Source organism: Silurus meridionalis, chromosome 24 (assembly GCF_014805685.1).
Source record: "Silurus meridionalis isolate SWU-2019-XX chromosome 24, ASM1480568v1, whole genome shotgun sequence".
In the NCBI taxonomy this organism is placed as follows: domain Eukaryota; kingdom Metazoa; phylum Chordata; class Actinopteri; order Siluriformes; family Siluridae; genus Silurus; species Silurus meridionalis.
In genome coordinates, this window is record NC_060907.1 from 3,925,721 (window position 1) to 3,940,196 (window position 14,476).

The 14,476-nt window shown below is 40.8% G+C and overlaps 1 protein-coding gene across 1 annotated transcript in view; it reads right to left on the bottom strand.

Moving 5' to 3' along the window:
* Nucleotides 1-461: 461 nt before the first annotated feature.
* Nucleotides 462-14,476, bottom strand: part of LOC124378391 (somatostatin receptor type 5) — a 28,666-nt gene continuing 14,651 nt past the window's right edge. Inside the window, exon 3 of the mRNA XM_046838056.1 lies at nucleotides 462-4,378. Within this exon, the coding sequence (XP_046694012.1) occupies nucleotides 4,307-4,378 (72 nt within the window). The 3' untranslated portion in view covers nucleotides 462-4,306. The remainder of the gene's footprint in view (nucleotides 4,379-14,476) is intronic.

Below are 14,476 nucleotides of genomic sequence, written 5' to 3' on the forward strand. Positions count from 1 at the left end.
CTCGAACAGTGCTTTTAAAGGGAGGTGGTAGCTTGAAGGTCATGAGGTTAAATCCCACCCACACTAAGCTGCCACTCTTGGGCCCCTAAACAAGGCCCTCAACCCCATAGCTGCTCAATTGTGTGAATGAAATAATAGTAAGTCACGATCATCCATAAATCCCTGAGCCCCATATTATACAAAGTGAGCTTGGACCACTGTCCAAGTTGCAATGAACACAAAACTTCAACAGTGCTTTGAATGTATTTACATTTAAATTAAGCTTTTTCTTTTATCGACCATCTCAGAGTCTTCTGCTGTCTCATCATTTGGTCTTTCAAACTGTTCAGCAATGTTTGTTTTTTTTAGTCATCATTGACTTGTTAGCATGTGATCTTAATTGATCAATGCATGGATTAGAAACTGCAGCTGAAACAAGTGCGGGACAAAAGTGAAAAGAAAAATGAATCAATACATAAACATATAAATACAGACGTTTTTATTCCTTATTAGCAAATGATCCAAGGGATCCCTATTTTTAGACAATACAATTATAACTTTATTTTTTCTTTTCAAAATGACAAAAATCTCACAAAACAAGAAACAAACTTTTTATTTAAACAACAAAAAATAAAGTACATAGTACATATACATATTTATATGCATACGTTCAGTCATGAGCTTGTTTAATAAGAAGTCCATGTTGGCAGAGGTACGGTGTAAAATACAGGCACATCGCGAGCAGGTACAAAGGCTTTTCTCTCAGTCCAGCTGTGATCAGGTTCTCAGCAACATCTGCAGAACATCATCTGTAGTAGTATTCAAATTTAGTTTGTTTGTTTATTCATTTATAAATCTGTTGTCATGAAAAGAGATCCAGAAAAAGGAGGTTCCTGATGGTTTATTTTTGATCTTTGATGAAGCACTTAGGCTCTGGTGGTATTTACTGTAATGGAGACCTGATGGAAAGATCCAGAGATTTTTTTTTTTAATGGAAACATTTTTTTTTTCAGATTTTTATAATGGATTGTACTTTCTTCATTCCAGAAAGAACGCAAATTGCTATTCTATAGACCAGAGTTTTTCACATGGCGTCATTTTGGCGTTTTGTTTGATCAAGTGATTCTGTGTGTCGCAACCTCTGGACGTTCTCCAGAGGAACACCTGACGTTCTCGCACTAACTTGACGTGATTTGGAGAATTTGGGACAAAGCCAATATCAGCAAACGGTGCAGGACCCAGGCTTTCACAAGAGCACAGCTGGAATCCTGTACGCTCTCCTGTTACGCTCTACTGTCATGATGACTGATTACACTTTTCTCACAGCGTTCGTTTCATTGTGATATAGTGTTACAGAGATCGGCTTTTTTTCTGGACAATCAATGAGAATTACGGGGGTTACGGGATTTGTGCGATGGAATTTCTGCGTACATTTGTTTCCATTGAAAAGGAAATTCTGAACAAACGAACGAGGAATGACGATAACACTGCTGTTATACCGCGCTGCTGAATCCGGCTTGGTTAGTGGCTGTGGTTTCATTTGCTCTCACAGAACAATGCTAACATATGAAATGCTATTGTTTCTGTAGGCCACGCCCACACTAATAAGTTTTTTTGTCACACAACTTTCTGTCGGTTTTGCATTTCCGTCCACACTGAGACGGCGAAAAAATAGCTTTTTAAAAACGCTCTCTGAAGTGGATACACTTTCGAAAAACGTCGCTTTCACGTTGTAGTGTGGACTGAGGCATTTTTAATCATCTTCACATCTTAAGATTTGTTCGTGTGCAGTACAGGGGCGTGAGTGTTTCAGACATTTCAGTGCGTAAGAGCAACTTTTGGTAAACGATTTAAAAGTGTGGACGCAGAAAGTTTTTTTTCAATAGTATCCGGATTAGCGTAGATGTAGCCTTTATCATAGCCAATTCAGAGGCACTTACATCGCAGGTGATTTTATGAAAGATGTCTCCAGTGTCTGCGATCGGTAACAGTCTGAGTTAAAGCCGTAACGTTTTTCCTGACACACTTCCCAAAAGGCGAGTTGTTGCCTTCCATTTTATTTTGAATACATTAACATATTTCAATTTTTAGAGGAAAGGGTGAGGAAAAAAGCCGTTTCTGTTGTAGCTGCTATAACGTAAGTGACAACACGAACAGTGTGTGGACATTCCTGCAAAATGAAACGTAACTATAAACAGATAAAGTGCACACTTTCATTTCTTTTTTTCCCTTTTTTCGAACGTGCCCGCGCGTCTGAATTTGTTTGAAACGGCGTAATAAGCTAGCCAGCGTTTTTTGGTTCTTTGTTATTGTGTGACGGACAAGACATCACACGAAGCTTCAAAATTCACGCAAACCTACGAGATTCAATATATGCACATTTAGACATCTTTGTAGCGTAGGCAGACAGCAACCAGAGCTAACACACACTTTTTAGCAAAAATTCTGTGTAGGAACATCGCTGCAGGTTTTAAGTCTATATACACACAGATTTATACACAGATTTACACTGTTACATGACAAAATAATGCTCAACGTTTGATTACAAACCCTAAACGAATATCCGTAAATGTTCATTTATACAGACACGTTCAAAACAACACACTCGGACACAGGGGGAAGAGAACAGTAAAAGGGGGCGGAGACATTGCAAATTGGTGTGGTAGGTATGGAGAAAAGAAAAAAAAAAGCCCTGCAAATAAACATAACATTAATCCGAACGATCCGGTGGAGACGAGCTGCCGCGTGTCTGTACATCAAACGCAGTGAGTTCACATCTTCCCTTTAACCTGGGAAAGGCACTTTATTATGGTGTACCTGTACATTTCCGCTGTATCCATACAGCCATCGCACTTTCTTTTCTTTTATCTTCTCGCCTTAAAAAGCTACCGCAATAAAAAAAAATCACATTCAATGGGGATGTAAAAGTTTCACAGATTCACAATGGGGTGCCAATATATATGAGAAGTATAAAGCAAAGGAACTGTGACCTTCACCCTTTATTCTTAAAGGGGGTGTGGCCTAGGAGGGTCCATCTCAGTGAAGGAGGTATGGCTTCCAAGTGTCATTTCTAGAGAAGGAGGTGTGGCCACTAATGAATGTTCCCAGTAAAGGAGGTGTGGCCTCTAATAATTGTTGCAAATAAGGGGGTGTGGTCTCTAATCAATGTTCCCAGTAAAGGAGGTGTGTCCTCCCATTGTCATTCACAATAAGGAGGTGTGGCCACTGTCAATCCCAGTAAAGGAGGTGTAACCACTAATCAATGTTCCCAGTGAAGAAGGTGTGGCCTCCAACTGTCAATTACAAAGAAGGATGTGTGGCTTCTAATTGTGTCAATCCCTGTAAAGGAGGTGTGGCCTCTATTTGTTGTTTCCAGTAAAGGAGGTGTGGCCCACCACCCATCAAAGCTCACAAAAGATGGCAGGAGACAATGTCTGCATCATGTTCCATCACTGGCTTTTTAAACGTCTCACACTAAATCTACACATCTGTATAATAATGAATCACACAGTCATGGCTTCTAAAGGCTCTACATCCCCTGTCATTCCCATGGCTACGTCCCAAATCAAACACTATTTTATCAAAGAGTACAATCAGAAGGCCAGGATCCAGGCTGGATAACAGCTCAGCACATGAGCTACACAAATCCCTCACCACTTCATATTACTTACAGGTATAAGTATCTATAAAAGCCCTCTCTCCATCAGAGAACATCAGCACTGGTGTGTAATGTAATGTAATGTAACTGATGTGTAATGTTTGTTTTGATGAGGGCAAGTCTTGTGGTGTTTAAGGAGTTACCAGCTGAGATCGAGCATTCAGGGAACACGACATCAATATTTTGACTTGTTATTCACAAACCCGTGGTCGAGATCAAGCTCAGCAATGGAAAAAGAAGTGAAACTTTTCCGATATGTCTGAGCGTCCTGGGGAGTTCCTGTGGAGGAACCGAGCATCAGTCAATAGCAGTGTGAGGGTTTGAGATTTCGAGCCGAGACATAACGTGACGAACAGAAAGAAGATATTGGCATCTCCGATCATTCGGTCCACTGAGTCATGATGACGAATGTCGGAGCACGTCACACTCACATCTCACCTTCACCTCCTACAGCATGGAAAGAAAGAACAGCATCTCCATCCTGCTGTGAGCTCTGGGCATGACCACATACCCAGAATCCTCTCTGCATCAGGGTTCTGTTGGAGCGGGGGCGGAGTCTCGGTGGGTGGAGTTAAGGGTCTGAGAGCACACTTGACCAGGATGACATGAGTTGGATGGAGTGAGAGAGATCAAGAGTGATAATGGAATTGAGACAGAGAGGGGCGGGGTTTAAAGCGAGGACTGGCCAATCACTTTAGACTTCGCTGGTTTCGGTTTCGATGTTTCACTCAGCTGCATTTCCTGTGGCGAGAAGGAGAACACACGTGTCAGGTATATGACAAATCCAGCGGATGTATATCATTTTACACAAAGTATTACCCCCAACTAATATCCTGGAATACAACCTAATTCCATTATATACTCAGGAATACCATTAAACAGAACAGACTACCCCGCAAACACCTCAATAAAAACCCAGAAATACCCCAGAAGACCCCCAAATATAACACAAAATGCCACAAAATACTACTACACAGTTAAAATTTGGGATTTGGCAGATGACCTTATCTCAGTTTTACAACTGAGCAGCTACAATATACACTCATAGTACAGAGTAACAACAGAGAACAGTTGATGGATGATCCAATAAATCAGACGTAAACGCTCGCAAAAGGAATAAAACACCCGGTTGAGGTGGCAACAGGAAGTGTGCGTTTTCTCGCACCACCACGTCAATATTCTTTTTTTATTTTCATAACAGCACGACACACAGTGTCTCATTCTCTACATAAAGCATGCAGTTTATTGGACATGTATGCAGGATTTATATAATGCAGTATAATTATATAATATAATGTATATATCACGCACACACACACACACACACACACACACACACACACATATATATATATATACATACAGACGAATCTACACTGATAACACACACACACACACACACACACACACACACAGGCCTGCAGCAGTGTAGCATGACAAGAACAACTCCATTAATGATAATGAGAACAGCTTGGCCTTGTTATTATGGTAAGTTCAATCACACACACACACACACACACACACACACACACACACACACACACACGCACAGATTACGAAAAGCGGAAACCAGTCTTTTCACCTACGAGAGTGCCACACAGTGAGCAGCCGTTTCACACATTGGCGCTAAAATTCAGAATCATTTGCTTTATTAGAGGCAGAAATCATGTGAAGCTCAATAAGTATTCAGGAAAATGGCTTTATGCGAGTTTCAGAACCGAATAATGATCTTTAAACCTCCCAGTCATCAGCAGATAATCGTGGAGCGCCGTTATTACACAAAATACCACATAATAACACCACAAATACCTCTAAATACCCCCGTAATATCATAAAATACAACTAGATACCAATACATATGTTTAAATACCACTAAATACCACAGAAACTACCTATAATGGCCATAATGACACTTTGTTTCACTAAATCGCCTAAAGTACTCTAAAATACCCCAGAATGTAACCCAAAATACCACTTTATAATCATACATACCACAGGATACCCCCAGAAATATACCAGGATACCGTAGAATAGCACCAAATAACCCAAAATGCCACTAGATACTCAAATAAAACCAAGTACCCTAGAATGTCCCAGAATACCACTATTACCACTAAATACACAAGATTATCCCCCAACCCCAAATAACCCACAACACCATAAGATACCACTACATCCTCAAAAAACTTCTAAACAACCCCAGAATAACCTGAAATGCCACCTAATTTCACTAAATATTAAAGAATAGCATTAAATACCAAAGTTTACCTGAAAACACATCAATGAAAACCCCCAAATACCCCAGGATACCCCTAAAATATACCCTGGAATAGTTTCAAAATACCCCAGAACACCCTCAAATATAACATAACGTGCCACAAAATACTACTACATACGTAAGATTCCCCAGAATGCCACATAATACCACAAAATACTCATAAATACCCATAAACACCCCACACTACGGCTTAACATACCCCTGAATACTATAGAGTACCACAAAACACCCCCAAAAATGCCACAATATGACAAATTATGGTATGAATTATGGTATTTGGCATACACTCTTATCCAGAGCGACTTACATATTATTTCAGACAACAATACTCAAATCCCCATTGAGCACTCCACACTACACGTCAAAATACCCCCAGAATATCATAAAATACCACATGCACTCCAAAATATGCCAAATTACCCTCCATTTACAGTCATGCCATTTCGCAGACACCATTATCCGGAGCGACTTAGATTTATCTCAGACAACCGAGCATCTATGGGGTTAAAGGACTTGCTTTGGGGGCTCAGGAGCGGAAGCGTGGCGTCGCTGGTATTTGAACTCATGACCTTTGTATCCAAAGTCCTATGCTTTAACCACTAAGTTCCCACCTGATTTCAGACAACTGAGCAGCTATGTGGTGAAAAACAAGCCCCCAACCCCTAAAGCAACCCCTTGAGTGGTAGCTTGTTGTGGTTGGGATTTGACCTCACAAGCTTTCCATCCAAAGTCTTATGCCTACTAAGCTATCACCTCAATTAAGATGCCCAAATACCTCCAAATACAGTGGAACCTCGGGTTACGAACGCCCAGCATACGTATAATTCAGGTTACGAATCGCAGTTCATCAAAATTTTTGCCCCTGGTTACGAACAATATATCGGGATACGAACGTCGCTCACCAAAGAATCGCAGGCAAGTTGGTTGTTTTTGCTCTATCCACGCAGCTCGTCACATCAGTTAGCGTCCTGTGTCCCTAGCGAGAGCATCGTGTTACTTATCCGCTTGAACTTTTCCCGGCAGCAGCGTAACAACTCGTTAGTTGATGCTCGTGGAATGATGAGATGGACAACATTAGCCGATGCATAACCACTTTACTTGTTTTTATGAAGATAGATTAGCAGGGTTACAGTCTTTTCAGTACAATACCCATAATGAATTTCACTCTGGACTTCAATACCAACTGATAGTAGCCTTAAAGAAACAGCTCTCATTTTCCTCTAATGCAACAATTGTCTCAGCGTTCGTGTTAATAACACTGTCTTTAATATTCTATAATATAATATATAATAATATATAAATAATATAATATAATAAGATTCTCCTTCAAACAATAACTCTCCCTCCTCCCCTTCTCTGACGTCGTCTCCTGCAGCGAGTCTTCTCAAAGGATAAGTACCCGGTAAAGATCTTTTCCTCTTTTGTATTTTTTTATGTGGTATGATTTTAATATAACATGTTAAAAGTAAATAATATTAGTGAATATTGGCTTTATTTTTATTTAAGTAATATTTTTGGTTGTCCAGAACGAATTACCGAAGTTTCTGTTCATTATTATGGGGAAATTTGCATCGGGATACGAACTTTTCAGGTTACGAATAAAGTACCGGAACGAATTAAATTCGTAACCTGAGGTTCCACTGTACCTTCAAACGTTCTAAAATACCAAACAATGATCCACAAACACCACAGAATGCTCCAAAAGATACTACACAATACCCCTGAAATACTTCAAAATCACCACACAATCACAGCACTCCCAGTCTTTGCCATTTGTAAACTCTGCAAGTTTGCAGGTTGTGTAAGGTCTCCTCACTGCCCCGAGCTTCCTCATGCTGAGAGCGACATCATAAATAACTCAGATTTATAACTCGGCCATGCTTCATGTTACACATCTCCAGAGCCTGACAGACGTGTCTTTAGTGGGACTGAAACCCATTTCCACTCAATTTAAAGAACCGTGAACAGCACCACCATGAGCGATGAGGACCGAAGAAGATCGAGTCGCAGAAGTAAACTCGTACAGCAGGGGGGGTGTAATAAAAAACTCTGTAACAGAGCTATTAAAAAAGGGAGAAAAAAAATGAGTGACTCTTTTTCTACTTTCATTTAGATTGGACAAAACAAATCCATATTATGTAGCCAACATTTTGTGGACACCTGCCCATAAGATTTCTATGTGCTCCTTTTTGAATGTTTAGTCAAATATTTAGTCCTCGTTTCCCCTTAAAATAAAATCCACTCTTTGGGGAAGATGTGTCAATAAAACGCAACGAGGGTGTTTTTAATGTCAGGTAGGTGAGGTGAGGAGGCCTGGGGGTGCAGTCAACATTCAATAGGTGTTCAATAGGGTCAGAGCTCCACAGCAGGAGAACCCTTGTGGAGCATATCTTCATGGGGCTGGCTTTGGGCACAGGGCATCGTCATGCTGGAAGAGGTTCGGGACTCTTAGTTGAAAGGGAAGAGAAAGTTTAGCGCATTTCTAGCGCATACGAAGACACAATTATGTCGTATTTTTCCGAAGAACCACACGCTGAGGAAAAAAAAATCTGTGTTCCGATTCCTTTTGGCCAGCTTACACATATTAGATCGATTAGCAAACCGCTGTGGTGGCTCGTTGGAAGAAAAAGGGCGACAGAAAACAAAGCCTGTGAACATTTTCGGTGCAAACGTATCATCTGAGGGAAAAAAATCTCATTCCATTAATCGTTGAAACGGATTCATTATGAAGTGAGTTTTATGTAAATCTGACCTACAGAGTGACTTCTGCTAAAGCTGCTGTACTGAATTTGGAATATTTAATAATAAAACAGTGCTAAGCCGCTGTGTGATGATTAGCATAGCTTTTGATGTGACTTTGCAATGCTGTAAAGTAACTGGATGAGATCTTTTGCTATTGAAAAACGCAAAAGTGCTCAGAGTTTTCAGAAGATTTTCTGTTTCAATGCGTCCTTTAAAACTTGTAGTGCGTTAATGAGTACCTACAAGTCCATTAAATACTCGAATATGATTATTCGACCAGTTTTAGATGCGTTCCCAGATAATCCATATACCCATCCTCCAAATATCTATCTGTCTGCTCATTAATCTATTTATCCATTACTCCATGTTCCCCCATATTTCCATAATTTCATTAATCTATGCATGCATCCATCCACCTATCCATTCCTCCAACCAACCATTAAACATGCACCCATCCATATGTCCAGCTATTTGTCCACCCACACCTTTATTATTCCATTCCATCCATCCCTCTATTTGCCCATTCATACCTCTATCATTCCATCTATCCATCTTTCCAACCATCCATCCATTAATTTGTCTATCTATCTATCTATCTATCTATCTATCTATCTATCTATCTATCTATCTATCTATCTATCTATCTATCCAACCATCCATACATCTATTTGTTCACCCATACCTCTATTATTCCATCCATCCAAATATCCATCCATCCCTCCAACCATCCATCCATCCACCTATCCATCTCTCCAACCATCTATCCATATGAAATGGGTTCATATCTGAATTCATTGGAGATAAGCTCCGTTTGTAACTCGGGCTGATCTGAAAGCTTATTTATGATGAAAAGTTCCTCGGGGCCGAGGACTTTAAATTGACTCAGGATCCGAAAATGCAGCGATGCTCGACTCGCTCGGTTTCCCCACTGAAGCATCTGCCGAAGTGATCGATGGAGGCGGACAAAATCACGGCGCCTCAAATATACTATTCAATAATGCATGTGTTTCTTGAATATACGGAAAAAAACAACTGCATCTGAATCATGGATCAAAAGCTCTGACGGTGATCAGGTGGTCTGGGAGTACGGGAAGAATTTATTTGGTTGCTACTCATTTAAATTTCCATGCGAGACAGAAACTGAGAAACGCAGAGATCTCGTTAAGCACAGACAAACATGACAGGGAAAATAATTCATGCTACTGTTTACTTTTGTACCATTATTCCCCAGTAATGTTCATTCATGAGATCCTGCACCTGCAGAGAACTCAGATTTAGCTCATGTACAGTGTTGGAGCTTGAGGAGGTTTCAGGTTTGAACCTCTTCTGATCAATACTTGATCACCAATTCAGATCGTTATTGTGTTAAGGTTATAAAGGTTCGATGTAGAACTCTACAGCAAAGCGTCCTTCAATTTGTCCATTCATTCCATCCATCGATCCAAATATCAACATCTATGGACCTATAAGTCCATCTATCTGTTTATCCATCTGTATAGAGTTCCATCCACCAATGAGTCCATCCTAATATCCATTCATTCTTCTATCCATATATACACCTGCCCATCTGTTTTGTTCATCCAGACCTTCAGACCAAGGCTACATCTCTCTGTTAGTTTAGCTAGATCTAAGTGCTGCATTCCATACTAAAGATCATGATCTTCTTCTTGATCGCTTACAAAATTACATCAGCATTCAGGGACAGGCATTAAGCTGGTTTAAATCCTACCTGTCTGATCGTTACCATTTTGTAGACTTAAATGAAGAGCTATCCAGGTTAATGCAAGTAAATTATGGCACGCCACAAGGTTCAGTTCTAGGACCCCTGCTTTTCACAATATACATGCTTCCCTTAGGAAATATTATTAGAAGGCATGGGATTAGCTTCCACTGTTACACTGATGATACCCAGCTATATATCTCATCAAAACCAGGCGATGCAGCTCAATTAACTCGGATAACTGAGTGTGTTAAAGAATTAAAAGACTGGATGACCCATAACTTTCTATTATTAAATTCTGATAAGACGGAGATTTTGCTCATTGGCCCAAAAACCAGTACACAGAAGCTCCAGCATTTTAACCTGCATTTAGATGGATGTTCTGTAACTACTAGTTACACAGTAAAAGACCTGGGATTTATTTTAGACAGCAACTTGTCTTTTAAAAATCATATCAACCAAGTTACAAAAACAGCCTTCTTTCACCTTAGAAATATTTCTAAGCTAAGAAACATGTTGTCTATATCTGATGCAGAGAAGCTCGTCCATGCTTTCATGACCTCCAGACTGGACTACTGTAATGCATTACTAGGTGGATGTCCTGCATCATTAATAAACAAGCTTCAGTTTGTCCAGAATGCAGCAGCCAGAGTTCTCACAAGGTCGAAAAAATATGACCATATAACCCCAATCTTCTCATCCCTACCTGTTAAGTTTCGAAACAAACTACTGCTTTTTACTTACAAAGCACTAAATGGTTTTGCGCCCATGTATCTTTCCAGTCTTCTAACACGCTACAATCCATCATGCTCCCTGAGATCTCAAAACTCAGACTTCTGTTTAGGGTTTAGACACACTCTCCCAGTTTAAGTGCAGATTAAAAACTTATCTTTTTAGCAAGTCCTACACATAACACATTTCTTCCTCATAACATCTAAGGAAGTTTTTTCTTGCCACAGTCGCCACGGCTGCTCTTCAGGGATAAATACACATCGTACACCTTTAATTGTTAAATTCTGTAAAGCTGCTTTGAGACAATGTGAAAAGCGCTATAGAAATAAACTTGACTTGACTTGACCTCCATGATTCCATCTATCTACCTATCCGAATGTGCATCCATCCATCTGTCTGTCCATGCACTGTTCATTCAACGATCTATACATCCACATATTCATCCGCCCTTCTGTTCATCCATTATTAATCCATTCATTCATAAATCCATTCATTCATCCAAATATCTACCCATTTTTGCTCTATCTGTCCATCCATCCTTCCATCCATCCAACCAGCTATCCATACATCCACACATCTATCCACCCTTCCATTTATCCATCAATCCATCCATATATGCATCCACCCATCCATACCTCCATGATTTCATCAATCTAACAAACTATCTATCTATCCATCTGTGTACCCATGCTTTGCTTCATCCATCCATCTAAATATCCACTCATTCTTCTATCCAACCATCCATACATACACCCACACATCCATCAGCTCTGCCATTCATCCATCAATCCATCCATGCATCTATTCATTAAACCAATTATTTATCCCTTTATCCAACCTGATATCTATTCATTCATCCAAATCCACTCATTCATTCATTCTTTCATTCATTCATCCATCCATTATTAAGAGTTTATTTTTGCTTTGTCCTGCTAGTTTAGCTCTGTGTAAACCTCTACATCCATCCATCCATAATTTGCATTATGGCTCTTATTCTGAGCTTCTTTCATTTATCTCATTCATACAACTAAGCAGCTATTGGGTTAAGGGCCTTGTTTAGGGGCCTAGAAGTGTGATCTTGGTGTGGCTGGGATTTTAACTCGTGACTTTCGGAGACAAAGTCCAATGCCTTTCTCAAGTAACCCATTCATCAGTCCATTCAGAAGTAGAAGTAGGATCATGCTAGTGTCATGATTCTAAAAAAACTCAATAACTTCTGGATCTGAACTTCACTATGGATCATCACGTGTGATGGACAACAGCCTTCGAGGAACAGTGGGATGCTTCCAGGTCAGGGTTTTAATAGATAAGGAATTGCAGGAATGAGAAATCTCGAGGGAAGCATTTTTCTTTCTCTTGACCTTTGCTTTGCATCGATTTTTTTTCTGTAATAAACTCAGCTAGAGAAATCGGAACATGCCAGATTAGTGTTCGTACAGTACACAGGGATCGAACAGACATCATCCTATAAGGATTGAGCGCTTAAGGCTAAAGTTAGAGCCGCAGAGCCGTGCGGTTTATTCACTATTCATCTCAAATTGCTTTTTGAGTCGATTTTCACTGGAACAATTTCTTCCGAATTTCATTGATTGCTTTTGAACACCATGCAGAAGCAATGCGTAATCCAGTTAAGACTCGTCCTGTTCGTCTTCTGAAGCTACGTTTGGACTTGAATAGCTGGAAATTGTTTACATATACTAAGAAGCCATGTATGGAGGAAATTAACATTTATCCCAAGAGAATGAGTTTTCACAAATGGTTTTCATGAATGTCTTCTGTAAATGCTCCTGTGGATGAGTTCTACATACATTTGTGTGTAAACTGTGGAAAATAAGGTGCAATATTAGCATTGGAAATGTGTGCGGCAGTGGTGGAGGCAGATACAGGGGCATGGGGTATTAGCAAATGTAGGAGCAGATAAAGAAGTAGGAGCACATGCAGGGGTCTGGGTGGGGCAGAAATAGGGCGGGGCAGATATTGGGACAGGTGTAGGGGCAGACACGGGGCATGGGTAGGGGCAGATACAGGGGCATAAGTAAGGGCAGATACAGGGCAGGAGGCAGACCCAGGGCAGATGCATGGGCAGAGATTGAGGCAGGTGTAGGAGCAGACACAGGGGCATGGGTAAGGGCAGATACAGGGCAGGGGGCAGACCCAGGGCAGATGCATGGGCAGAGATTGAGGCAGCTGTAGGGGCAGATACAGGGCAGTGGGTAGACCCAGGGCAGATGCATGGGCAGAGATTGAGGCAGGTGTAGGAGCAGACACAGGGGCATGGGTAAGGGCAGATACAGGGCAGTGGGTAGACCCAGGGCAGATGCATGGGCAGAGATTGAGGCAGGTGTAGGAGCAGATACAGGGGCATGTGGCAGTAGCACATGCAGGAGCAGATGAAGAAGCAGGGACATATGCAGGGGCATGGGTAGTGGAAGATATCGAGCAGGGGCAGAAATATAGGTAGAAGGTTGGCAAAAAAAGAGGCAGGTGTATGGGGTATGTGATAGTCACAAACACAGGAGGAGAGAAAAGAGCAGGGACACATGCAGAGGCATGGGTTGAGACAGACACAGGGGCAGCTACAAGGTTTGGGGCAGATACAGGAGCATTTGCACATGCAGGGCAGGGATAGAGGCAGACACAGGAGTAGACACCCAGGCAGGAGTAACAGCAGGGGGGGAGGGTCATAGGCTAACACCAGGGCACACAGACACAGAGTCGGGTACAGACACCAAGGTGGGGCAGGAGTTTAAACTTTGGTACTTGCATATCTTGACATTGCTTTTAGTATTCAGAGGGGACATGTAAATCCATGCTAATGTGTCATAAAATTATAATAACCATGTAACAACATGAACTAGCCTGAAACATAAACATGAATTATGCAGAAATTGGTATTTTGTAAGAAAAATGAGCAGATCAAGTGCAAAATGCCTCAGTGGGATTTTTACTTAATTACTTGAGCGAGACTAAATGTAAGAGCAGCTCATTTACCAATGCTTCGTTTAGGGGTGTGTGTGCGTTTAAAAATTCACGTGCTTTCTTTAAAGACTATTAAAGCCTCAAGATAATAAATTTGCCTGAATAAGGAAAAAAATTAAAACGTTTGCATTTTAGTAGCTGAAAGGTCAGAAACGATTTCCGCATGTCTGGCGGGAATTGGTTCTGACAACACTGATGGTTTCATTTCACATTCATAAACCTCGTGTCACTTTCTCTCCTCGGCTCTCGTGACGAATAAATTATCCGCTTTGACCTTACGACTTTGAAAACAAGTTAAAGAGTTACTCAGGCTTGGTGCACGGTTAAGTTCAGCCGGGTCGTGTATTCGTGTCGCTATAGGGACCGAATGTAATTTGAACGACAACAG